This window comes from Sinocyclocheilus grahami, unplaced genomic scaffold, assembly GCF_001515645.1.
Source record: "Sinocyclocheilus grahami isolate Dianchi unplaced genomic scaffold, SAMN03320097.WGS_v1.1 scaffold496.1, whole genome shotgun sequence".
Classification (NCBI taxonomy): domain Eukaryota; kingdom Metazoa; phylum Chordata; class Actinopteri; order Cypriniformes; family Cyprinidae; genus Sinocyclocheilus; species Sinocyclocheilus grahami.
In genome coordinates this window covers 284,525-310,531 of record NW_015505675.1, presented here as the reverse complement: position 1 = coordinate 310,531, position 26,007 = coordinate 284,525, and the positions used below count along the sequence as shown (strand labels likewise).

General features: G+C 36.6%; 1 protein-coding gene and 1 pseudogene across 1 annotated transcript in view; both read right to left on the bottom strand.

The window, feature by feature from the left end:
* LOC107554250 (S-adenosyl-L-methionine-dependent tRNA 4-demethylwyosine synthase-like) overlaps window positions 1–21,733 on the bottom strand; it is a 70,644-nt gene extending 48,911 nt beyond the window's left edge. Inside the window, exons 1-8 of the mRNA XM_016236707.1 lie at window positions 21,552–21,733; window positions 20,715–20,845; window positions 20,453–20,587; window positions 19,598–19,699; window positions 12,764–12,958; window positions 12,405–12,683; window positions 10,909–11,028; window positions 5,616–5,748 (exon numbers count right to left, since the gene is read on the bottom strand). Coding sequence (XP_016092193.1) covers window positions 5,616–5,748; window positions 10,909–11,028; window positions 12,405–12,683; window positions 12,764–12,958; window positions 19,598–19,699; window positions 20,453–20,587; window positions 20,715–20,845; window positions 21,552–21,651 — 1,195 coding nt within the window. The 5' untranslated portion in view covers window positions 21,652–21,733. The remainder of the gene's footprint in view (window positions 1–5,615; window positions 5,749–10,908; window positions 11,029–12,404; window positions 12,684–12,763; window positions 12,959–19,597; window positions 19,700–20,452; window positions 20,588–20,714; window positions 20,846–21,551) is intronic.
* Window positions 21,734–22,213: 480 nt separating this feature from the next.
* Window positions 22,214–26,007, bottom strand: part of LOC107554249 (transmembrane protein 120A-like) — a 5,981-nt pseudogene continuing 2,187 nt past the window's right edge.

The window sequence follows — 26,007 nt, the reverse complement described above, 5'->3', positions numbered from 1 at the left end:
AGTCCACTTATGTTATTCTGCATGCTTAAGATGCGTTTTTTTCTTCCTACATGTTATCTTAAAAGGGATCCCCGGGTATTAAGACATGTATAGCTTAATATAACGTAAATTATGTCCCTTATTTAAATATATAGTAGAAACCCCATGAAAGATATATGTTATTTTAAAAAATCAACATGGTTTTTGGACTATGGGGGGCGCCATTATTTTATGTGCAGAATACATTCTGTGTCGATGACGTCAAACGGTGAGCTACTGGCGCTTATTTCTATAGTCTATAACGATATTAGCGTCCACAACAGCGAACGATATCATCTGTTTATTCAAAGCGCACACTCGTCTGCCGCTTTAAATTCATGAGCTCGTTACAGCAGGATGGATTCTGATTGGCTGTCAGTTTTTTATGTCCACTTATGTTATTCTGCATGCTTAAGATGCGTTTTTTTCTTCCTACATGTTATCTTAAAAGGGATCCCCGGGTATTAAGACATGTATAGCTTAATATAACGTAAATTATGTCCCTTATTTAAATATATAGTAGAAACCCCATGAAAGATATATGTTATTTTAAAAAATCAACATGGTTTTTGGACTATGGGGGGCGCCATTATTTTATGTGCAGAATACATTCTGTGTCGATGACGTCAAACGGTGAGCTACTGGCGCTTATTTCTATAGTCTATAACGATATTAGCGTCCACAACAGCGAACGATATCATCTGTTTATTCAAAGCGCACACTCGTCTGCCGCTTTAAATTCATGAGCTCGTTACAGCAGGATGGATTCTGATTGGCTGTCAGTTTTTTATCGTTCATCAACTGGAGAAAAATCGTTTTGTAAGTGATTCCAACTATATCGTTTCTCTTTGTCTTTATCGTTATAGTTGTGGTGTGGACTCTGATATTCTTTAATATTGAAAACGATTTGTAGAACTATATAACGATAAAGATATCTTTACAGTTATCATCCTTTGTGTGAACGGGCCTTAATACTATAGAAAAGCACAAAGTTTTTCAGGTAGAGTGTTTTCAGCTTGTTTATTTTCATATAAAAATACGGCATGCAGTTGCATCAAACAATGGTATAAACATAATTCAATGTAAATTGTGATAATCGTAATTAATAATTGCAATTTTAAGGGAATAATCGACAATTATGATTTTTGTCATAATCGTGCAGCCCTAATATGTACTGACCTGTTTTCTATTTATTCACCAAAAATAAGACAAATTCCATGAAATTCCGCGGTATACAGTAAATTCCATTTTTATGACTGGATTCCGTTATTCCGTCCATGTTTTCTGCATCGCGAAAAATCATAGGGCCCTACTAATGTAGCAAACGAATATGATAAGCTCATTGTGAGAGTAAAAGATGGGGACATTGTTGTTTATTTATTTAGCATTGAGTCTCTTCAACTAGGTGACAACGTAGCGTTAAATCACCATTCAACAAACTCAAGCCACCCCCGCACTGCCGTCTATTCGGCTTTCAATCTGCTACATTACTGACTGTACTGACAAACTATGCTGACACACCGTGTCTGTGCCGCAACAGGACTCGACAAAGCGACCGTTGAAAATCATTTGAGCTTTGTGTCAGCACGTCATAAATAGAACGAGGCATCAGTTTACTGTATCCAGTGTAGACAACATCACTGATTATAACGGGTTCTACTCTACACAGGACGCGAGCGGTGCGGCACGACAAAATACAATAGAACTCTATTGAATTTCATTCTGTTTTTGCTTCAAATTGGGTTATTATTAAATCAAATTCTGTATATGAAATTATATAACTAAATGATATGTATATGAATTATATATCTAAAATTAAATAACTGTAATTACAGATTTAGGTTAAATAAAGATGTCAGTCTTGATTTTTCTTCTTTTTAGGAAACAAATCAAAGAAAAAAATAAACAAATTCTACTGTTCCTAATATTCTGTATGTTGCTCAAAAACTAAATATATTGCGTTCAGTGGAAATTTTTTTTTTATTTTTTACCCAGTCATTTAAAAATAACACATTTTATAGATGTAACGACAATACCGTGATACCGTGATATTTTTGCTTAAGGCTATCATACCATCAAAATCTCATACCGGCCCATGCCTAATATCGGCTAAACGATATATCGGTCGGGCTCTAGATAAAGCATCCAAAGTCTTTATATTATAAATGTGGTTTAAATCAGAAATAGCAGCAATGAAATTTGATGCACACAGTGAAAATCTCAATAAAACTTTTACACAGAAAGTTCTGCAAGCCTCAACACAAACTCAGACTAGGTGCCAAACAACAAACAGGAACAGGAAATGGCAGCACTGCAAACACACACACAACAACCTAAGTATTTTATGAAAATATTGAATGAAAACCACATTTTCTTCAGAAAAATTAGTTTTAGCGAAATTAGTGTTCATTCATAAACGTTGCATTCAAATTTATGAAAAGAAAAATGAAAAACTGTATGCATTTGCGCAGATACCCAGTGACAACAAATTTCATTTCTGTCACAGGCATCTTTCTTTGCATGAGTGAATATAACACAGGCGGGTTAAGGCCATGCTGTACCTTGTTTAGTCAGAGCATCTCTCAAGGCTGGAGTGATCATCTCTCTCTGCTCCTCCTCGGACTCGCTCTTCCTCACTCCATTCTGCTTTGACAGCTTCACCCTCTGAGAGTCCTCTTCATCTCCTTCCATCCTCTGCAGCACATACAACCACAAAGAATAAAAAAAGACACGAAACCAGTCACATAAAAAAAACTTGTTCATTCATACAACCTAGTAGGGCTGCACGATTATGACAAAAATCATAATTGTCGATTATTCCCTTGAAATTGTAATTGCGCTTATTAATTACGCTTATCACAATTTACATTGAATGATGTTTATACCATTGTTTGATGCAACTGCATGCCATATTTTATATGAAAATAAACAAGCTGAAAACACTAACTGAAAAACCTTTAGTGCTTTTCTATAGTATTAAGCCTCAAATGTCAACTATACATCGGATTGGTTTCTTCTTTAAATTATAAAAAAAGTAAAAATATGAATGGTATTATAATGTTATTCTAAACCTAAAATTAAAATAATGGGAAAAACCCTTAAGATAACATGTAGAAAGAAAAAAAACACATCTTAAGCACGCAGAATAACCAAAGTCCCTTTAAGGCAAGTCATGTCACTCGGCGGCCATCTTTGAAATGCTTCTCAGGCATGCAAGTGCAGCTCCTATCTCTGAATGGGGAAACATCAAATTCTCCAAAACTGTTCACTAAGCTTATGATTAAATTTCATATTTGAAATCACCAATGAAATCTGACAACTGTATCATAAATGTTGTTTATTTTGATATCATCATGCAAAACTAAGAATTAGAATCATTGTAATGTGACGATCAAATATAGGTGCGGGTGGGTGGCGGGCGGGCGGACAATTTGAAGCAGCGTACTCGGGTGAAGTTTGAGCTCATCCGTGCATCTCTACTAAAAAAAATGGAGCTCGCTCTGCTTGACAAACTAAGTAATTACATCATTCAGAAGCATTTAATCTGCGGGCTTAGGCTCATATCAACCGATAATATCGGCTAGGCATGGGCCGATTACCGGTTTCAAGATATACCGCGATTTGAAAATTTCACGGTTTCAAAACCACTAATATTTTCCGTTATACCGTTCCTGTGGTATGCGCTGTTTTTCATGTGTCCTCAGAGACTGAAAATGTAGGAATCCCTCAGGTTGAGTGCAGTATAGAGAGTAACACGACCCTCCTCCTCCTGTTGGTGCAAGCGAGCGGTCAGTCACGTGTGTGCAGGATGGCCGAACTTAAGGAGCTTCCCCTGGAGTTTACGCGATAGGCAACCGGCCGTTTTTTGTCTTATTGCAAGCATCTCTGTTCTGGACTTGCACAAACTGCGTTGCAATGCAATCGTTTTCCAAAAAGTAATTTATGTGAAAGTATGAAGTCTGTAAACGCCCGTTAACACAGGCCAGAGACGTTGAAGACGGACGCACAGAGAAAAATACTGTAGCAGGCAGATCACTTACTGTTCATGATGCACGAACTATTGGAAGAAAATCCGTCAATATTGATTTGGGGTTTTATATGAACGTGTTTCTGAGGGGTCTTCAGAAAAGTTTACGTGGTATTTTCTTTTCATCTCGTCTCTGCATACTTCTTATTAAAGCAGTTTCAGCGCAGAGCTGCTTTGTTTACAGCAGTAACCAAGGAAACACTGTATCTGGTGTTCCATGAGCGCCTCCTGCTGTCAGAGAGTGAATTTAGAGCTTCTGCTGTTTGTTTCGTTCAGGAATGTAGTATAATTTCACAAAGCTAGCCAGAACATTCTGTTTTTGCTTCAAATTGGGTTATTATTAAATCAAATTCTGTATATGAAATTATATAACAATGATATGTATATGAATTATATATCTAAAATTAAATAACTGTAATTACAGATTTAGGTTAAATAAAGATGTCAGTCTTGATTTTTCTTCTTTTTAGGAAACAAATCAAAGAAAAAAATAAACAAATTCTACTGTTCCTAATATTCTGTATGTTGCTCAAAAACTAAATATATTGCGTTCAGTGGAAATTTTTTTTTTATTTTTTACCCAGTCATTTAAAAATAACACATTTTATAGATGTAACGACAATACCGTGATACCGTGATATTTTTGCTTAAGGCTATCATACCATCAAAATCTCATACCGGCCCATGCCTAATATCGGCTAAACGATATATCGGTCGGGCTCTAGATAAAGCATCCAAAGTCTTTATATTATAAATGTGGTTTAAATCAGAAATAGCAGCAATGAAATTTGATGCACACAGTGAAAATCTCAATAAAACTTTTACACAGAAAGTTCTGCAAGCCTCAACACAAACTCAGACTAGGTGCCAAACAACAAACAGGAACAGGAAATGGCAGCACTGCAAACACACACACAACAACCTAAGTATTTTATGAAAATATTGAATGAAAACCACATTTTCTTCAGAAAAATTAGTTTTAGCGAAATTAGTGTTCATTCATAAACCAGTCATTTAAAAATAACACATTTTATAGATGTAACGACAATACCGTGATATTTTTGCTTAAGGTTATCATACCATCAAAATCTCATACCGGCCCATGCCTAATATCGGCTAAACGATATATCGGTCGGGCTCTAGATAAAGCATCCAAAGTCTTTATATTATAAATGTGGTTTAAATCAGAAATAGCAGCAATGAAATTTGATGCACACAGTGAAAATCTCAATAAAACTTTTACACAGAAAGGAGTTCTGCAAGCCTTAACACAAACTCAGACTAGGTGCCAAACAACAAACAGGAACAGGAAATGGCAGCACTGCAAACACACACAACAATCTAAGTATTTTATGAAAATATTGAATGAAAACCACATTTTCTTCAGAAAAATTAGTTTTTAGCGAAATTAGTGTTCATTCATAAACGTTGCATTCAAATTTATGAAAAGAAAAATGAAAAACTGTATGCATTTGCGCAGATACCCAGTGACAACAAATTTCATTTCTGTCACAGGCATCTTTCTTTGCATGAGTGAATATAACACAGGCGGGTTAAGGCCATGCTGTACCTTGTTTAGTCAGAGCATCTCTCAAGGCTGGAGTGATCATCTCTCTCTGCTCCTCCTCGGACTCGCTCTTCCTCACTCCATTCTGCTTTGACAGCTTCACCCTCTGAGAGTCCTCTTCATCTCCTTCCATCCTCTGCAGCACATACAACCACAAAGAATAAAAAAAGACACGAAACCAGTCACATAAAAAAAACTTGTTCATTCATACAACCTAGTAGGGCTGCACGATTATGACAAAAATCATAATTGTCGATTATTCCCTTGAAATTGTAATTGCGCTTATTAATTACGATTATCACAATTTACATTGAATGATGTTTATACCATTGTTTGATGCAACTGCATGCCATATTTTATATGAAAATAAACAAGCTGAAAACACTAACTGAAAAACCTTTAGTGCTTTTCTATAGTATTAAGCCTCAAATGTCAACTATACATCGGATTGGTTTCTTCTTTAAATTATAAAAAAAGTAAAAATATGAATGCTATTATAATGTTATTCTAAACCTAAAATTAAAATAATGGGAAAACCCCTTCAGATAACATGTAGAAAGAAAAAAAACACATCTTAAGCACGCAGAATAACCAAAGTCCCTTTAAGGCAAGTCATGTCACTCGGCGGCCATCTTTGAAATGCTTCTCAGGCATGCAAGTGCAGCTCCTATCTCTGAATGGGGAAACATCAAATTCTCCAAAACTGTTCACTAAGCTTATGATTAAATTTCATATTTGAAATCACCAATGAAATCTGACAACTGTATCATAAATGATGTTTATTTTGCTCAAATATCGTAAACAAAAAAAAGCTTATTTTTCAGGCTAGATCAGCTAGTGCGCATGCACAGTCCTAATCACACGTCTCAGAGCATTGACCGTTTCTATAGCAACCGGGATGCTTCTAACAGCAGCTGCAGTGACGCGCTCATAACATAAATGGACTTTGAACGATTAATTGCCACTTTGAACGATTACGTAATTGTGGCATCCATAATTGTAATTGCGATGAGAAATTCGATTAATTGTGCAGCCCTACAACCTAGTCAGAGTTACACAACCAGTGGTGGTGCATCAGAGGAACCAAAAGAGGCTGAACCTTCAACATATTCAAGACGTACATAACTGAAGTGATTCTTTTTTAATTCAGTTTACTTGCGTGCATAACTCAGAAGCATATAATGATTTTTCTGTCATTCGATTTTTCTGTCATAGCTCAGGTGAGTTTTAATCATTGTACAACACCATAGAGTAGATCGATCAGCTGACAGCAGTGAAAATACATTTTATCAAAACATTTCCAGTTGAGAAAAAAAAAAACATACACATGTATAGCCTAACGAACAGACTGTAGCCTAATGTCACAGTTACTTTCTCATCAGCATCAAAGTTAATGAAGGAGGTTTCCTATTTATCGTATATCACATCACACATTTAAAAACTCCACATAGCTTAATTTCATATTGAACTGTAATTATGTAATAGATTGCATAAATCACAGGCTAGGAAACAGATGCTGCTTTGAAAATGATGGCACCGATGGGATGGTTTAAACAGAAATAACACTTACAGCCATATGGTTCTGATGAAGGTCTTGGACTACCATCACTGACCTTCAGCACTGAAGCGCTCTTATGTGAACAGACTGCATTAAACTTTATTGCGATTCCAGGCTGCAGAGTTTCCAGAATATACAATCAGCTGGAAATCAAGTCTGACTTATAGTTCCTGCTTCTTTTCCCTGAATGTTACTATTCCATATTTCTTCCCAAGTACACATGGCGGCATTAGCAATTTTTTCCACACTAAAAAGTCAGAGACAGTCTGGCTTCGGATTCAGACACAGTGCTGTATACAGCAGATGAAGGGAATAATCAGGCAAGCTGGACACCATAGGTCACATTAGATGCTGTACACAAAATATTCAAAGGACACGCAATAAATGTGCAGCATATAAAACCAAAGAGTGTAAAAAAAAAAATTTAATTACTAAAAAAAAAAAAAAACATAAAGGTCATGCTCTTACCATGCCCTAGATTAAATAATAGATTTATTAAATTGGTTTAAAATATTAATAAAATATTTATTTTTATTAATTAAAAAAAAAAAACGGATAGCACTTTTGCTTATTTAGGTTTAAAGTAGGGATGCACCGATACCACTTTTTCCAGTACTCGCCCGATACCGATACTTTTATTTTTGGTACAGTGTACCGATACCAATATTTTTATTGCATTTGTAAATTTTTTAAATATTGGGTACAGAAACCAAAAGAGTATGTATAAGGTTAGTTGGTTAACTTTATTTATCAAATAGATACAGTCAAACCTAAATTTATTCAGACACCTTCAACATTTCTCACATTATCACAGTTTATTCGCTATAGTTTAGAAAATGGTAATAAAATATGACAAGAACACAGAGTTAAACGGAGTCAGAACAAATTCAGCTTGATAATGTTAGATACATTTGATAGAAAGGTATGTAATGGACTACAATCAACCAAAAATTAGACAGCTGTTAGTATGACGGTATTTACACAGCTATCAATACTTAGTCGGGCGACCCTTATCCTTAATGACAGCCTGTAGTCTCCTGGGCATGCTGTCATCCAGCTTCATGCAAACCTCAACTTCAGTTTTTTTTCCCCAGACTCGGTCTAAATAATATTTGGTCCCAAATTTGTATCAGTTTTACTGGTAGTCCACTATATGAAGAATTTTTGGGTATAATTTGTCACAGTTTACTTTATTTTGCTATCCTCACTTACATAAATGAACTATAGTGTCCTGCACCCACTAGTAAAAAAATATCAAAAATTATATCTGGTCTCTGAATAATTTTTGGTTTGACTGTATATCCTTCTGTTATTTTCACACTTAATTATGCCCATTAAAATGTATTTTACACGTTTTAGTTACTTTCACTGTTAATGTTTTGCTCTGTGGTACATCATCTTTATTTTAATAGCATTAGAGGGAACCACTAAAAAAAATCTCCCAACTGTGATATTTTCAGAAATAGAAGTCGCATTTTTTTTTCATCTGAAACGTGCTGCGATTTATATTCCAAAGCCTCTCATATAATGCAGAAACATTTAGCTTTCGCCAGAAAGTCGTGTATGCCTAAGGTTAAAAATAAATGACATTTATAGTGAATGCCCCTATAAATGGTCTTATTTTTATGATTTAGTTTTAATCCAAATGATGCGTGTGCTAAGTGAGTGAACATCAAAGATCACGCAACAAAATTGCGCGCGCTCTCGCTCTCTCTCTCTGTCTCCCTCCCTACCGTTAAGTAACTTGTGCATTGTTTTACTTACTTGTTTTTATATTCACTTTTAGTTTAATCCGCACAGACAGCGGGATTTCAGGATAATATCTTACATAGGAGCTTAAAAGAAACAGTTCACCTAAAAATACAAAAATAGTCATTATCTACTCACTCTGTTCCAAAATGTAACGCAGCTACACCATGGAATACAAAAAGGAATATTTCTGTTGGAATCTACATGGCTTTAACAGTTACATGACCTTTGTGTGAAGATAAGATAAGATAGATTTTTTTTTTTAATTAATAACGCTATTTTTAAAATTTAATAATTAACACTTTGATTCAGTAATGATGCATTAAATTGATCAAAAGTGACAGTAAAGACAATTATTATGTTACAACAGATATTTATTTTAAATAAATACTGTTGTAATAAATGTTTATTGAAACTCAGTGATCACAGTTCACAGTTACGCAAGTCCTCCCAGCGCCTGCTGGAGCTGCTGTCTGCTGTAGCAAACCATCTGCCACTCAGTCTCCTTCAATGGAGCCATAGCCTGTGTCTCTCCAGTACTCGGTCCTTTTAAAGGATTAGTTTGCCCAACTCTGCCATTATTTACTCACCCTCATGTCAGTACAAAATCAGTCACTGTCATTTTTTCATGCCACACAATGACAACTCAGAGATCACATCATGCTCCAAAATAGCAAAATGGTCCATACTATGCATACGCTACATTCCAAGTCCCCTGAAGTCAAACGATAGCTCTGTGCAAGGAAAAGATCAAATTTAAAGGCATAGTTTAACTAAAAATTTAAATTACTTATACCGCATGTTATTCCAAAACCATTCGATTTTGGAAAGCTTTCCCTTTGCCAAAGCTTATGTCTAGATTCAAAAATACTGTGTTGACACTAAAGGGACAGTTCACCCAAAAATTTAAATTCTGTCATTATTTACACACTCGTGTCATTCCAAACCTGCATGAGTTTCTTTCTTCTGCTGAGAACAAAGTTACATACAAATACAGTTATGCACAAACTGTGAGTAAACACAGTCAGCCCTCTACGAACACCTTGGCAATTGAATCGCCATCGGCTAGTACATTTTTTAGTTTACTCGCCAGACTGATAAATAAGTAAATAAATGTTTGTTTGTAAAATGGCACAGTTTTATAAATATCTGAAAGTACACTCTTAACATCAGTCAGTCAAGCATCATAATATGATAATCAATATTATTTAATGATAGAACTTTAGTAATTAGAATTAAAACTTGATAACCATGTATGAATGCATATTAGTCATTTTAACTGAACTTCGGACTGGTGGTGGTGCTTTTTTGGTCATTCAGTGTTTCTGTAAAAAAAATAAAAATTGGGGAAAAACTAACAAAAATGCTGATAAGATAATAATGATACGAATTCTACTAATAAGAACAATATAAAACTAATAAGAACAATATAAAACGCACCAAGGATTAATGAGCTACTGGATTCATGAATATTAATCAGGTTGTGTGCGTTCGCTCGAACTGATTTGCTGAAATCAAAACAGGGACGATAATAGGTGAGCACCAGCCAATGAGATTGCCGTTTGAGCATTAGTTCCGCCCACTACCGGAGAAAGCGGTAGTTCTTAAGCGGTAGTCAATTCTGTCTCTCCCTCTCTCGCTGCGTGTGTGTGAAACAAAGCGACGGCGAGTCATGCACCTTCACATTAGAGTTTACGGTACGTTAAATACAGGTGTGTTGCACATCCATTCAGATGAACTGAAAAACAGCACAGATCGCTTGGCGGAGAGTGAAATTCTGATGCGCTCAGTCAGAGAGTGTTCGGCGAGTGAAAATATATCTGAGCTAAACTTATACTTAGCCTCACACACTGGCGAATAAAATATGAGAATTTATTAGCAATTGGCTAATATTAGACATCATTTAGTTGCCCAGAGTGAAGATTTAATCGCATATGTGAGCGATTTACTCGCAATGTAGAGGGTTGGTGCAGCTGGTTTTGTTTTTACCTTGGCTTTCTTCATATGATTCATCACATTCCCAAGGTCCTCCACATCGATGACGGAGCCATGAGACTTCTCTTCCTCAGAGGAGGACTCTGCATCACTGCTGGACTCCATCAGCTCCTCCTGGAAACAAACAAACAAAAAAAACTGTAAGCTTTGGGGAGCACATCTACATTATATCTTACCCATGAAATGGTTCATGAGCCCAAAGAAGTGCAGCTGAATGGCTGTACACACTGTGGGTACCATGAGCACTCCGACTGACAAGAGAAACGTTTTCTCTGCAAATATTTCAGCAGTTATTATGTGTGTCCTGTATTTTTGTCAAGTGAACCAGTGATGGCAATAACTCGTGAATTAATGATTCTTTTGAGTCAGTTCTTTCTCTCCAGTGAGTTGGCTAAATGGGTTTGCAAAAAGCTCTGAACTGATTTATTTGGACCGCTCTCTCACAGAATCAACTGAAGGAATTTCCTCATCAGTGAAGCCGAAAGTATCACGATACTTAAGATGACAGAGAGCAAAGAGCATGGGATGAAGTAGATAATCACCTTCAATAAAAAAATTTTTTAGATGTTCAAAAAGTACCAACACATAAATCACTTCAAGTTTTATATTTAAAAATCAACAAACAACAAATAAAATGATTTTTTGTTTGCATTAAGGCTGCACGATAAATCACATGCGATATTTAATGCGCATCTTGTCAGTAAAGCTGCTTCTGTAATCAGCGGTAAATCTCCATCACGTGCGTGCTTTCACATGAAGCAGCATTTAATACACAGAGCCGTTGTTCACTGACAAGTTGCGCAAAACCGCGATCATATATGAACGTGGTTTTGCACAGCTTGTCTGTTTAAGTGAGATACACAAACTCAGATGTTTCTTTTTTGTTAAACCAGATGTTGCCAAAGATTTCATTTGGGGACATAATTTGAAGTTGGAAAAAGGTAATAAATTGCAATATATCGCACAATTTCGCAATATATTTATAATCGCAATAATATTGTATTGTGATAATATCGTATCGTGGGGCCTCTGGTGATTCCCACCCCCAATTAGCAGTCATTTGTTTTGTTTCATTCGTCTCTCTAGTCAGTGGAAACATTTCCGAAAGCACTCAAGTAATGGCCCTTTGGAATGTAATCCAGAGCCAGATGTCCGAGTTATGTCGATTATGTCCAAAAGGGGAAAAATGGGGTCAGTTTTGATTTCATGTGTCTTTAAGGTTATTAAATGCAATCATTTATATGACTTAAAGGGGCTTAACTTTATGACAATGATGTTTCCTAAAAGTATTTGAGTAAAGAATATGAGAGGGACATCTAAGAGAATAAAATTTCCTCCGAAGTCAGTAATGTTACCCCTGCTGTTCAGATCCCATTTACATGAGTGCACCACAGACTGCAGGGGAACAATCTGCTCTCAGGATGTGCAGTGCAAGAGCTGTTACCATGACTACATGTGTTCAAAGACATTAGAGAGGAGGGCTGGCTTGCCTCAGAGTTGTTCTTCTCAGCGAGCGAGTGGCTGTCCTCTGCCTCCTCCTTATGTTTCTTCTTATTCTTGCAGCTGCCGTTCTTGCATTTGCCAGAGCAGGCTTTCTTCTCCCCTTTGGCCAGGGCCTGCAGCCGGCTCAGGAACTTCATTTTCCAGGCCTGGAAGTCGGCCTGCACGCTGCCGTGTCGGCTCTTCACAACGTTGCAGTCGCCTTCTCCTCTGGTCATGATCCGTGCAGCGCTCAGCATCCACAACCACTTATCTATGTTCTTACTGACCTGAATACAGAAAATATATTTAGTGTAAGACTCAACACAATCCCATCAAAAATGGAGAGAAAAATGCAGGTGTGTCTCACCGTGTTATAATGGCCAACATAAACAGAGTTCCCCAGCCCAAAGACAGCGTATCTCATTCCCTTCAGGTAGGTTTTCCCATATCGGAAGTCTGTGGAGGCTTCCTCAAGCCATTTAGAGAACCATTCGGCACTCTCAGTGGGCTGCCCATCTGTGTATGTGGCCACCAGGAACACACAGATCATCTTGCTTGTGCACTAGAGAAAAATGATATGAGAGCATTAAGAAATATTTAACATGGTACTCATGGAAGCAGCTCTCTACTAAGAGCACAAAACGTAAGAAATGTCTGGGTCTTATTTCCCTAAAATCAAAAGAAAAAACAAACTTTTAATTTTGGGGTAAAATGTGATCTCGACATTTCTTGACCATTTCTGTTATTCACCTAAACTGTTCTTAATATTTAAAACAGAGCAAACATCATGAATAAACCATGCTATAAGCGGAGTTGTTATCGTAAACTAATACCATTAAAAAACCAAAAAAAATTCTACTTTTATTTTTGCAAAAAAAAAAACTAAAATAACTCAAACTAATAAATAAAAATTAAAAGCTATATAGAAATATTAAACATATTAAATATTTTAATTCTAATTAAAAACATTAGGAACATTAGGAAAACTATAATAGTATATCAATGATACTGAATAATAGTGCTTATAACACTGTATAAATGCTGAAAGGAGCAAAACTCCGGTCTTTTAGACTATGAGCTGTCCTGTGACAGATGTCTCCGCTTTGTTCCGATTCAGAGAATGAGAACAGACAAATTCAAATTCTATAAAAAAATATTCATTCATTCAAAGCATTTTTTTCTCAGTTTTACTGTTGATGTAGTTTTGCATTCTGCCTTTGTCTGTGCTATAGAAATCATTTAAGGAAACGAAAAAGATTAATTATGTTACTTTGCTCTTAATACTCTTGGGCCTGGTTTAGGCCATAATTCAATTAGGACATTTAAGTAGTTTTTATAAACATGCCTTAGAAATAAACATTACTGGTTTGCATCTTGAGAAAAAACAATGGCACTGACATATTTTAAGATATATCAGTTAGGGTGATCCTTATTGGGGGGGTAACATTTTTTTTATTGGAAATGTAAACTTCTCACTCCCTCATTTGTTTCTCCACTGGAAGTATGTAATGTATGCAAAATACCATCCAGATAATTTGTCATTTATGCTCAAAGAATGCATCTTTTTATCAACAGGTACTTCCAGATCTGAGAGGTGGTATTAGTGAAGGTTTTGTTTACTGATAAACTTTTGACTATTTCTGATATCAGACAGCCACTTTGCATAACCAGGATGAAGTATACTAGCTTGGAAGCAAGAAGGGGTCTTTAATAGGTTGCAAGCTTCCGTCCATTGGCGATGTTCTTCAAGTATATCTGCACCGAATGGCATGAAGCATAAAGCAGCAGTGCAGACCATGAAGGAGGTCCAAGACTTTTGGGAAAAGGCCCACATTCCCATAAGGCCTTTTCAGCATGCTGTGAAGAAGCTTGAAGACCCTGTAGGAAAATGGGAGGCCTTGAAGAAGAACAAGGGGCAAAGGAGCAAAACACAACCGTAGAACGAAGAAGAATTCAAGAAGACCTTGAATTATCTTTTTGACATTGCTCACCAAGACGCGCTGAAAATGATAAAGATCGCTGAAGATAGGGCATTTTTGGAGGCATAGCGTGAAAAGGGCAGACGGGGAAGCATGGTGGGAGCTGATGTAAAGCTGGCCAAGCAGGATGAGATAAAAGCAAAGCAAGAACAGAAGATGATGAAGTGGATTGAGAGAACTGTCGTGCTGGAGGCCTCTGCCGGAGAAAGTGAGGCGGAAGGAGCTGCTGCAGCAGCAGGTCCTAACAAGATGAGGAACTGTACAAGGGGAAGGAAGAACATTCTCAGTCCGGACGTCCTTTCAGCACTAGATCGAACCAAAACCAGCGATTATACACACACTGTCTGCTGTGCTCCATGCTTCCGGTCAGCGGGTCAATGAGTTCAATAATCAACCGCTCTTCTGTTCAGCGAGCTCGTCAACAATACCGTAAAAATCGCTTTGCGGAGCTCATGTCAGAGTTCTCTGGCAAAAAATGCCTAATGCTTCACTGGGACATAAAACTGATGGCTGAACTGAAAGGAGATGAGAAAGTGGACAGACTCCCCATCATTGTATCAGGAAGTGGCGTCGAACAGTTGCTGTGCATCCTCAAGTTGCCAGCTGGAACTGGACTATGGGATTACATCTCTGCCACAATTCTACGCGCGAATGATCATATTTTTGAGCGCGCAAAAGTGCGTTTTGCATGCACGTGATCTGAGTTTTGTGGAGAAAATGTTTGTCTCGCAAAGAAGAAAGCATTTCGAGCGCACGAAAATCAATTTTGCATTTAAAATAAGTTTTTGGATTTGTGCAGACCTTTTTTGCACGTGCAACGTTTCACTAGCTTGCTCACCTAATGCCGGCCCTCAGTGCTCTCTAAATGCCAACGGCTCCCTTGCTCAACACAACCCAATGTTACAATATGCCATAATTCCAGCCAATCAGAGACGAGGCTGCTAAATTCTGATTGGCTGCCTTGACAACCAATAACAACATTCCTGGACAGCAGAAGAGGAAAAATACAGTGCATGCATAATTATTATGCAAGTTGATATTCTGATCATATTTTTTTCCAAGCACATTTGACTAATTCCAAACGACATCAATCTTAATAATATTAATCTTGTATTTAATCATTTATAATTGATATATAATTATTCATGAAGGCTGGAAGTGAAAAATGTCTTATATTCAGGTGCGCATAATTATTAAGCAGATTTTCTTTTACAGATAAAATGAGCCAAAAAAAGAGATTTAACTCAGACTGAAAGTCAAAAATTATTAAATGCCCATGAGAAATATTCAAAACTAATACAATACTAGAAATTGCAAAGTTAATGCATAACCATTGGACAGCAAAATGCTCAGTGGGTCAGCAGGGTCAGTCAAAAACATGTGGAGAAGCAAAAGAATTAGGAATTAAGGTGAAGAATTAGGTGTGAAATCACCAGGAACCATTTAGTCTCCAGCGCCACCATTTTCTAGAACTGCAACCTACCTGTAGTCTCCAGAAGTACAAGGTGTCAGGTTCTCAGAGACTTAGGTTAAGTATAGAATCAGAAAATGACCCCTACTTAATAAGATTCACATACTGAAGTGTAGCAAAATACTTGAAGACTGATTTTTTTTATAGGCTTTATAGACAGATAAGTTGAGAGTGACTCTTGAAGGACCAGCACCACATCCTCTTGTACCACTGTTTGAAGAATTTATCTTCCAGAATCTGGCAGTAAGTTTTGGGAGTTCATTTTTAGTCCATCTCGAGATTTTATCTGGAGAAGATAGCCCGCTTAATAATTATGCACACCTGAATAAAAGGCGTTTTTCACTTCCAGCCTTCATGAACAATAATATTTATATAGGTTATAAGTGATTAAATACAAGATTAATAGCAGTTATTAAGATTGATGTTGTTTGGAATTATTAGTAAAATGTGCTTGGAAAAAAATATAAACAGATTATCAACTTGCATAATAATTATGCATGCAATGTACAGTATTTTCCCTCTTCCGCTGTCATCAGCAATGCAAGGAATGTTGTTATTGGTTGTCAAGGCAGCCAATCAGAATTTAGCAGCCTCGTCTCTGATTGCCCGGAATTATGGCATTTTGTAAGGCTGGGTTGTGTTGAGGAAGCCAGCCGTCGGCATTTAGAGAGCACTGAGGGCAGGCATCAGGTGAGCAAGCTAGTGAAACGTTGCACGCACAAAAGAGAAGGACTGCACACATCCAAAAACTTATTTTAAATGCAAAATTGATTTTAGTGTGCTCTAAATACTTTTTTCTTTGCGAAACGAACATTTTCTCCACAAAACTCAGATCACGCGTGTACAAAATGCACTTTTGCGCGCTCAAAATATGATCTTTCATGCGCAGAATTGTGGCAGAGATCTAATCCTATACTGGACAAGCACTGGCAGAAGCACTCCATGAAACAGTGTAAGAGGGGTTTGGAAAACTGGATTCAGTCTACTATGCTTCGACACAACCTCAAGCAATCCAGGCAGGAAGAACGGAGCTTGCGTGTTGTTTGAGTGGATACTGGGAAAAGATCTACTGCACTTGGCTTGCCACCACCATATTCATGAGATCATGTTGGAGGAAGTCTTTCGCATAACCATAGGTCCATCAACCGGTCCAGATATTGGCATCTTCAAGAGATTTGACAGAAACTGGGTCCAAATGGCCACGGTTAACTACAAGACCGGAATTGATGACAATGATGTTGCCAGTGCTTTGTAGAATGTAGCAGACAACATCCTTCAGTTCTGCTTCCAGCAGATAGAGGTAGTTCAACCTCGGGATGACTACCTTGAGCTGTTGGGGCTCACCATCATCTTCCTTGGGAGTGTCCCACCCAGAGGAGTTCGCTTCGCCAAACCAGGGGCAATGCATTGGGCTTGCTTCATGGCACGACTGATTTATGCCCTGAAGATTTTTGCCTTTCGAGACATCTTCCCGCTCACACAAGCTCAAAGGAATGAAGGAACTAGGTGTCTTTGGGGTGAAGCACTATGTAAAGTCTTGGTTCTGCTTCCGCCTCCCAATTGCTGCACCCAAAAATTGACCTCCTTAAGTCGATGGCTGCTTCAAATGACAAAGCTTCAAAGCGTGCCCTGAAAAAGCTGGTGAACCACCTCTGGTATCTCAGTGAGGAATTGGTTGCACTGGCCCCGTTTGATCCAGATGTCTCAGTGGAGGAAAAAAAAGACAATGGTTTCTGCAATGGAGACTGAAGTGGATGAGGAGCCAGAGAAGAGAGCGCATGTACACCTTCTAAGCATTGGAATGAAGGATTTGAGCAACTTTGTCACAAAGAACACTCGCAACTTCTTCATGATCTCCATCAGGAATTCCTACATGAAGATCCTGTTACCTGGGCAAACAATGCAACCTGCATCGCAGCTGAGGAGATTGCCAAGAGCCTGACGGTGACCAATGACATGGCAGAAAGAGGCATTGCGCTTACCCAAGAGTACAACAGACTCCTCTCAAAGACTGAAGAACAAACGCAGTTCATTATGCAGATTGTCAGAGAGCACCAAAATCTGTTTCCAGATGCCCGCAAAAGTAGTATGGTTGAAGGACTTGTCAGTTTGTCATAAATATCTAGATCAGATCTAAATTTAGTTCCTGTCATCAGTACAATAATTTCACTTTTTAACATTCTGCTTTTACGTATGCAAGAACTTTGTGGCTGAAGGACATGTCGGACTATCATCATGATCTGGATCGCCATTTTTTAAAGATCAGTTCTCATCAGCAGCGTTGTAATTAAACATTTTAAGACTAACAACAATGTCCTGTGTTCTCGTTTTTAACATAATTCACTGTTTACTAATGGTCTTGTACAATGCCGTTATGGTCATAAAGATGGAATTTTGTTGAGCAGACCCCAAATGTAGTCCAATCTCAGCTAAATTTGGTTTGTTCCCATTTCTCATGAAGGGGAGCTGACTGGGCGAGTGAGATCGGAAGATTTCAGAAGTCCAAAAATAAGAGCCACCCTAATGTCAGTGCAAGTTTATTTCAGTTAACACAGCCTAGACATGCATTTTAGTCTGGGACTTTGCTTAAAGCCTTTTCTGTGAAACCGGGGGTTGGAGTTTTAATATTTAAGCTCTGGTGAAATAAAAGGCTGGTAAATCATTTTACATTCTTCTCAGGGAGAAGTATTGTGATTTACAGGTAATATAGATCTTCTGGCTGGCAGTTAATGTTATCGGAGTAAATGGTAACTGAAAGATATGAAGCTTATAGTAATTCCTGTGATATTCTTAATGCTGAAAGTAGGGCTGCACAATTCATCGAAATTAAATCGCAAAGGCGATAAATCGCGATTAGGCAGAAGCTGTGATTGTCATGCGTATCTTTCAGAGAAGCACGGTTCTGTGATCAGCAGTAAATCTCCATCCGAAGGCCAGAGGGTGCTCTCACGCTGAAACTCCAAATATGCCCCGAAGAAGAAATCCAGGAAATGTCTATCGCTGCAGCTGAATAAACAGAAGATTTAACTGCTTTCATTGATTCAACGTGACTAATAAACACACGACTACAACAATATATGGTTTACCTGAGTTCGTCTTATTATAATTTTTATTATAATAAAGTATATGATAATGCAATGCTAATCGACATAGCCTTTATCACTGCTTAGAATATGATGAAATATGTTGCGTGCCTTATTCTGTGTAAGAAGCCACATCATCTCACAGAGGGATTTATTTAAAACACTCGACTGCTGTTATGAAGTGAGTTTGGAGTAAAAACATGTTATTAAATGTGGTGCTTTTCAATAAGGCACGTGTTTTCAGATGGAGCAGCATTTACTACACAGCCGTAGTTCACCGAGAAGCTACGCAAACAGCTTTCATAATCACAGAACGATTTCTTCAATTTCATAATCTCGCGATTAAATCGTCTGCGATTATGAACGCGATTTTGCGTAGCTTGTCAGTGAACTACGGCTCTGCATAGTAAATGCTGCTCCATCTGAAAGCACGTGCTGGAGATTTACTACTAATCACAGAACCGGCTTTACTGACAAGCATAACAATCACATTCGAATAATCGTGCATCCCTAGCTGAAAGTGAAATACTCATGCAAGCATGACAAATCCTGAAGTTTAAATCATCCATTTCTACTTCCTCGACTACATGCTACTGCAACAAAACAAAAAAATTTGAAGAAGTTGAAGTCAGCCTGTATGGGGCCAGTGAAGCACATGCTAAGCTCACCTCCTCAGTTAGTCTGTCCTCGGGGTCGTACTCTTTCATATCTATAACCTCACACTGGATCCCCTGAGCGCTGACGTCTCCAGCAAGCTCTTTTGCAAAACCCTAGGCAGAGTTAAAAATAGCAGTTCACAACCACATCACACAGTTGCATGTAATTCGTTCAAATTAATTAATTAAAAATGTATTATAATAATTACATTGGAGGTCAAAAACTTACAACTACAATGTGTTTTTGAAATAATTTAACATTTTTAAACTTTTTTTCAGGATTCTTTGAATAGAAAGCATTTATTTGAAATAGAAATCTTTTAACATTAACATTATAAATGTTTTACTGTCACTTTTTATCAATTGTAATGGAAAGGGTGACATCTGGTGGTGAATAAACGGAAGTCCATGAACCGAATTCGTCACATTAATGCATCCTTACTGAATTAAAAAAAAAAAATTAGACAATATATATATATATATATATATTTTTTTTTTTTAAATCTTACTCCACACTTTTGAATGGTAGCATATAACGGTTTCCACAAAAATATTGAGCAGCACAGCTGTTTTCAACATTGATAATAATAATAAATGTCGCTTGAGCATCAAATCAGCGTATTAGAATGATTTTTGAAGGATCATGTGACACGGAAGTCTGGAGTAATGATGCTGAAGATTCAGCTTTGTATCAAAGCAATAAATTACTTTTTAAAGTATACTGAAATAGAAAAGTTATTTCAAATTGTACAAATATTTCACAATATTTCTGTTTTAATCAAATAAATGCAGAATTCGTGAGCGCAAGAAATTTCTTTCAAAAACGTCCCTATTATTCCAATCTTTTGATCACCAGTGTATACAAACCTTTGCTGTTCCTGTCTGTGATCCATAGAACACTTTGACCCCAGAAACATGAATTACTTTTTCTGTTTCAGCTGAAAGTTCCTGCTTTTTTGCAGATTTATAAAGCCAAGGGCTTACAGGGTCGACCGTTTTTTCCTATAAAGGAAAAATACAATCTATTAAGTAGGTTGTGTGTACATTATTTATTAGCAACCATGAGAAAAAAAAACGAACAAATACTTTAAATAGCAGAGAGGCTTTAAGAGTAAACGCGCTTAATTACCTTTTTGAAAAGCATGTTCATAGTAAAGCAGACTCCTATGAGAACAGCAGCAGTAGTGTACACATATAACCTGTTCTGCCACACAGTCAGCAGGTAGCTCTCAGTGTAATCCCAAACATCATTCAAAACACCTGTGAAGGCACGGGAATAAAGTTTGCACACTTGACTTGTCGGGAACAATGGAAACAAACAATAAGCAACATCAGTTATTGATGAGATAGACAATCGATATAGAACAATGGGTCCCACTTTATATTAAGTGGCCTTAACTACGATGTACTTACATTTAAATTAATCATTTGGTACAATGCACTTATTGTGTACATTTTACATTGTACTTATAATTTTAAAATGCCTGCATGTAATTACATCTGTAATTACATTTATTATTACACTGTTGACCCATCCCTTACAACTTAACCTACCCTACCCAAACAATATGAACACATTAAGTACATTGTACTTATTTTTTGATGTAGGTACATAGTAGTTAAGGCCACTTAATATAAAGTGGGACTGAACAATGTCTCACAACTTAGTGAGCTGACTACTTAGACAGAATGTTTACCATTACAGCAGCGTTTAAAAACTGGAAAGGCGCCTGGGTTGTCCAAGAACGCTGTCTAGGTAGGAAGCACTAGGTTTTGAAACACAGCCTAGCCGAAAGAGGTAACTTACGACCCAGAATATTGAGTGTGCCGTGCAAAAATGAGTGCATGTGCAATTAAAGCATTGCCGTAATGTTAAACTACGATCTACGATTAGCAGTTTAATTTAACCCATTTTCTATCGGTTCTGCTGGTCACTTATCAGCCATGCATTGCAATATTGACCCACCTGACATCGCAGCGCTGACTGTAGAATACAGCAAACACGATAACAGCGCTAAAAACAACATCTTCTGTGGTCTATCAAACAGAAGGCGCTGTTTATACATTTATAACAGCAGTCTGCCAAGGATCTAACTTCATATGTCGCAAATACATAACAGGCTAACTTTACGACTGCATGTCGAAGGCCGCCGCCATATTGTTATGACAGGAATGCTGGGAAAATGAGTTCATCTTCGGTCATTTAACTCTCCACGTGAGTCTTCACTGCTTGAATTATTAATCATAATAATACGTATAGAATTTATTTAAATCGCGTAACAAACAATACGACAAAAGTAACATTATTATTATTGAAATAAGTTAATTCATTAATTAAAATAATGTTAATTACTAAATCAATTTCACATAAAACTAATTACAGCTTTCATTCTTATAGTGTATTCAAGTTTACAAATTCCACTTAAATACAAACAACTTTAATACAGATCATCCCACTCTGTAGTCCTTTATTAAACACAAAAAGCATGCTGAATGTTCTCTGAAAGACAATAAACACATTCAAGATGGATTATTATGCAAGACCCCTTATTAAATTAAATCTGCATATTTTGTAAAAATAGATATGTCTGTTGACTTAGTTGATATTTCTACTAGAAAACTCTTAAATCACAGACTCTGCGTCTTCTGCTGGTCTTTGCGCTTGTGACGGACAACTGCAAGTGTAGTGAAAAAGTTTCCCACAAACAGAACCAGAAAGCAGAAGCCACACATGGACACCTGCAGTAAAAAGTAATTGCAACTTCAAGATCGCCGTCTTGATTTATTCATAATCTTAGGTAAATGAGTGGATTCAACTTATTATTTTATTATGATGTTTTGGAAAGGTTTACAAAACAAAACTGACCTGCCATTCTTTACATTCAGGGATCTGAGCCATTCTGAACAGAGAAATACTGTTCCAAAGCTGCCAGAACTGTGACACATTGACCAAGATATACAGTCAAGTATTACTTTCTTATGGCAGTTCATATGCTGTTCCATTTTCAAAGATTTATTCTTTAAATATGACAAATTATACATTCTATAGAAAAAACTAATACTTTACATGGCCCAGGAAGAGAAAGGGAAGAAGAAATGTCAGTCCCGGCCACATCCACGACTGAAATCCCTCTAGCTATTTGCTATAAAAGCTTTACACTCTCAGATTTCTTTCCCCCGGTGCTTTTAGCCTGTAGAGACGCCCACTTTGATAGTAGTACTGAAGATACTGCACAAAGCCTGCAAGAGAAAGTGAATTATGTCTTCAGAACCTCTCAGTATTGCAGTGTTGGTATTTTTGCCACAATAGATGTTTTACAAGGTGGTGTATCCATGAAGAGTTTGTAACTTACTTTGATATAAACAATAGGCCAGAAATTGGTTCCTGAAAGACTGGTATGTTTCACCGTCTGGTCTACATATACAACAGAAGTGTCGTTTGAGGGCAAGCCAACCAGCAATTCACTGATTCATAACTCATTTTAATGCTGATCAGGGTTATCGCTGAGATACTATTACAGTTTTTATTAATATTTTGAATTGGTTGCAATTTTTATATTTCCCTTTTTTCATTTAAAATTTTAGTTAAAGTTTTAGTAATTGTGTTTTTTCATTGTTGTTGTTTTTTATGTATTTATTTATGTCATTTATTAAGTTTAGTCCGGTTATAGTGTTAGTTATTTAGTACATCAAGATAAACAAAATGAAAATGGGAAGTGTTGCCTTGGCAACTAGCTGGGGGAAAAAAGAAAAAAAAGTTAAATTTTTACGTTATTTCTTATTCCGTTAAGTTGATTTTATTTCAAGTAACAAAATAGGATTTATGGTTTTAGTTAACTATAATTATAACCTTATGCTGATGCATTTAAAATCAATAAAAAAAGTGTGCCTATAGTTTTTAGACTCCTTTTGAATGGTTTACAGGTTTAATGTTATTTATTATTATTTTAACTTAGCTCATTTTAATTTAAGGATTTAGTTATGTGCTTTTGTCAATTGTAGTTTTTCCCCCATTTCTATTTAGCGTTATTTTAATTTTAGTAATTGTATTACTTCAACTTAAAATTATTTATTTTAGTTTGTTGCTATGGCAACATTTCTAATTGTATAGTAGCCTTAGTTGTCATCTAATATTAATATTTTATTTTCAGATTCATTACTATTACAGATTTTTAATAGTTTTACCAATAACAAAACTGATGTGTTGCTTTCGTCAAGATGTAATAACTTGCTCTTCCTCTTAATAATATCTGTCCATTTCCATGGTGTCACTTTGGCTGTGGAAACACTTCACAAGATCCAGCTGATACACACCTTACAACTTACAACGCAGTTTGAGTCAAAAGTGCATCACACTACAAAAATAGCATCTGAGTGACAATTAATGTTGATTTTTAAGGCCAAACTTGAATAGGTACAGTAACAGGTCTGAAATGAATAGTTTGAAATGACTCACCAGGTTAGCGTGACTCCAGACAGAAAGGTGGAAATGTAGTGATGGAAAACCCACCAGCCTTTAATCCTAAAAAAAAATCAAAGGTAGTACATAATGGCACAAGCCAAAAAGAGAAGGGCCTTGAGACAGCTTATTAAACCCATTACTAATCAAAAATTTCTAGTTTGACAGCAGCAACGTCAAATCTTCAAACCTGAAAATCTCTTACATAGTTTCATCTGACAGTTTCTGACCTGGATCCATTGCTGATGAGAATGCTTTCACGAATCGTCAGTGTGCAATAGTACCAAACCAAGAGGAAGTTAAGAAGCACATTCACAACTCTACAGACACACAACAAAGGCAGGCACGAAATGTGATGTGAGGGAAAGCTTGTCAGCTAGACCTGTGTGAACTCAGCCTTACCTGTAGCTGATGAAGAAGCGACATGCAAAGGTCAGCAGGAACAAAGTCACGGTCACATACAGCTTGAACCTTTATACTCATCTTTGTGTTCAGCTCTACAATAAAACGTTTACAGTTATAAACACAAAAGCAATAAATTGAGGTAAATTGTATTTATTTGTTTATTTATTCAAGGTTTAAATAAATGTAAATGAGTTGTTCTATTTTGTTGTAAATTCTTTGTTTAAATAAATATCATTTAGTTATTTTTTTAAATGATAAATGTACTTTTTCTTAAATTGTAAACACAAAACCTATTTGCCAATGGTGCAAGAGAACTCCAGATATATTCTCTGAAAACAAGCCTTAATGTCTTATGAAAAATAATATATCTTTATGGAGATATTTTGAAAATAATGTTGTGTGTGTGTGAGTGAGTGAGTGAGCATAAAGTTAACATTAAGTTGCAAATCTACTGTACACACAATAACAAGCCTTAATGTTTTATGAAAAATAAATAATGTATCCTTTGAGATATTTTTATCATATTTACATTTTTTTGTGTGTGTGTGTGTGTGTGTGCGCGTGCATAATGTTAGCATAAAGTTACAAATTGACTGTATACACAGTATTTAAATATTACTTTTTTGGTGATTACTTGGCCTCTTTGATTGGAAGGTTGACATTCACACTCCCAAGGACCAGACTGAATTAAATCCTTGAAAAGATAAGCAAATATACATATATATATTATTCTGATAACAAAGCTTAGTTGAAAATGTTTTTGCATAATCTTTCAGTACCCATTTTTCTTCGGAAGAAATGCTTCCATTTGAAAGATTAGGTTTGGATGTGATCTTTGGCCTTCTTAACCTCATTCTTCTTCTCTTCTGCCTTTGAATTCTCCTTTAAATTATTTTTCTGTCGAGCTATGGAGGCAGCAAAGCTCTTTTGAAGTTTGGAGATTTCCTCTAACTTCTGCAGATAAAGCCGTTGGGTCTCCTGGACACAGACATGCTTTATTTAGTGAAGGTCTATTGTGTTATATGGACATTAAGGATAAATTAAGAAAGATAATTTACTACCTGAAGCTGCTGCAGTTCTTTCTCTTGAGTCTTCCATTCTTGAAGGGCTGTTGTGCTGTCGACATGTAGAACTTTATCAGTTACAGCTACTCAGTTGAACTAACCAGGCTCCTCTTTCTTATATTACTAGGCAAATTCACTAAAAACCAGCTGTGATGGAAACACAGCAATGTCTTAAATGCTGATTTCTATGCCGTATTTAAAGAGAGCTTCAGTTTAGAAGCATTTCAATTGACAATCTTTGTCATATATCTGATTTCTTAGCGATTGCAATATAGGCTTGAACTTTGTAGTGAACTTTGACAGACCATCTTGACTGACCTTTGACACACTTGGTTGCTTGCACTTTATAGGAAAGGCTACTTTATTAGGGCAACACTGTGAATTCTGGGGGGAAAAGTTGAATTGTGTTTATTACAGACATTTCATTGCACATCTAAATAGATTAATTTTTTAAGTTTTTAAAACATTAGAGACATAATCACATAAGCCATAAA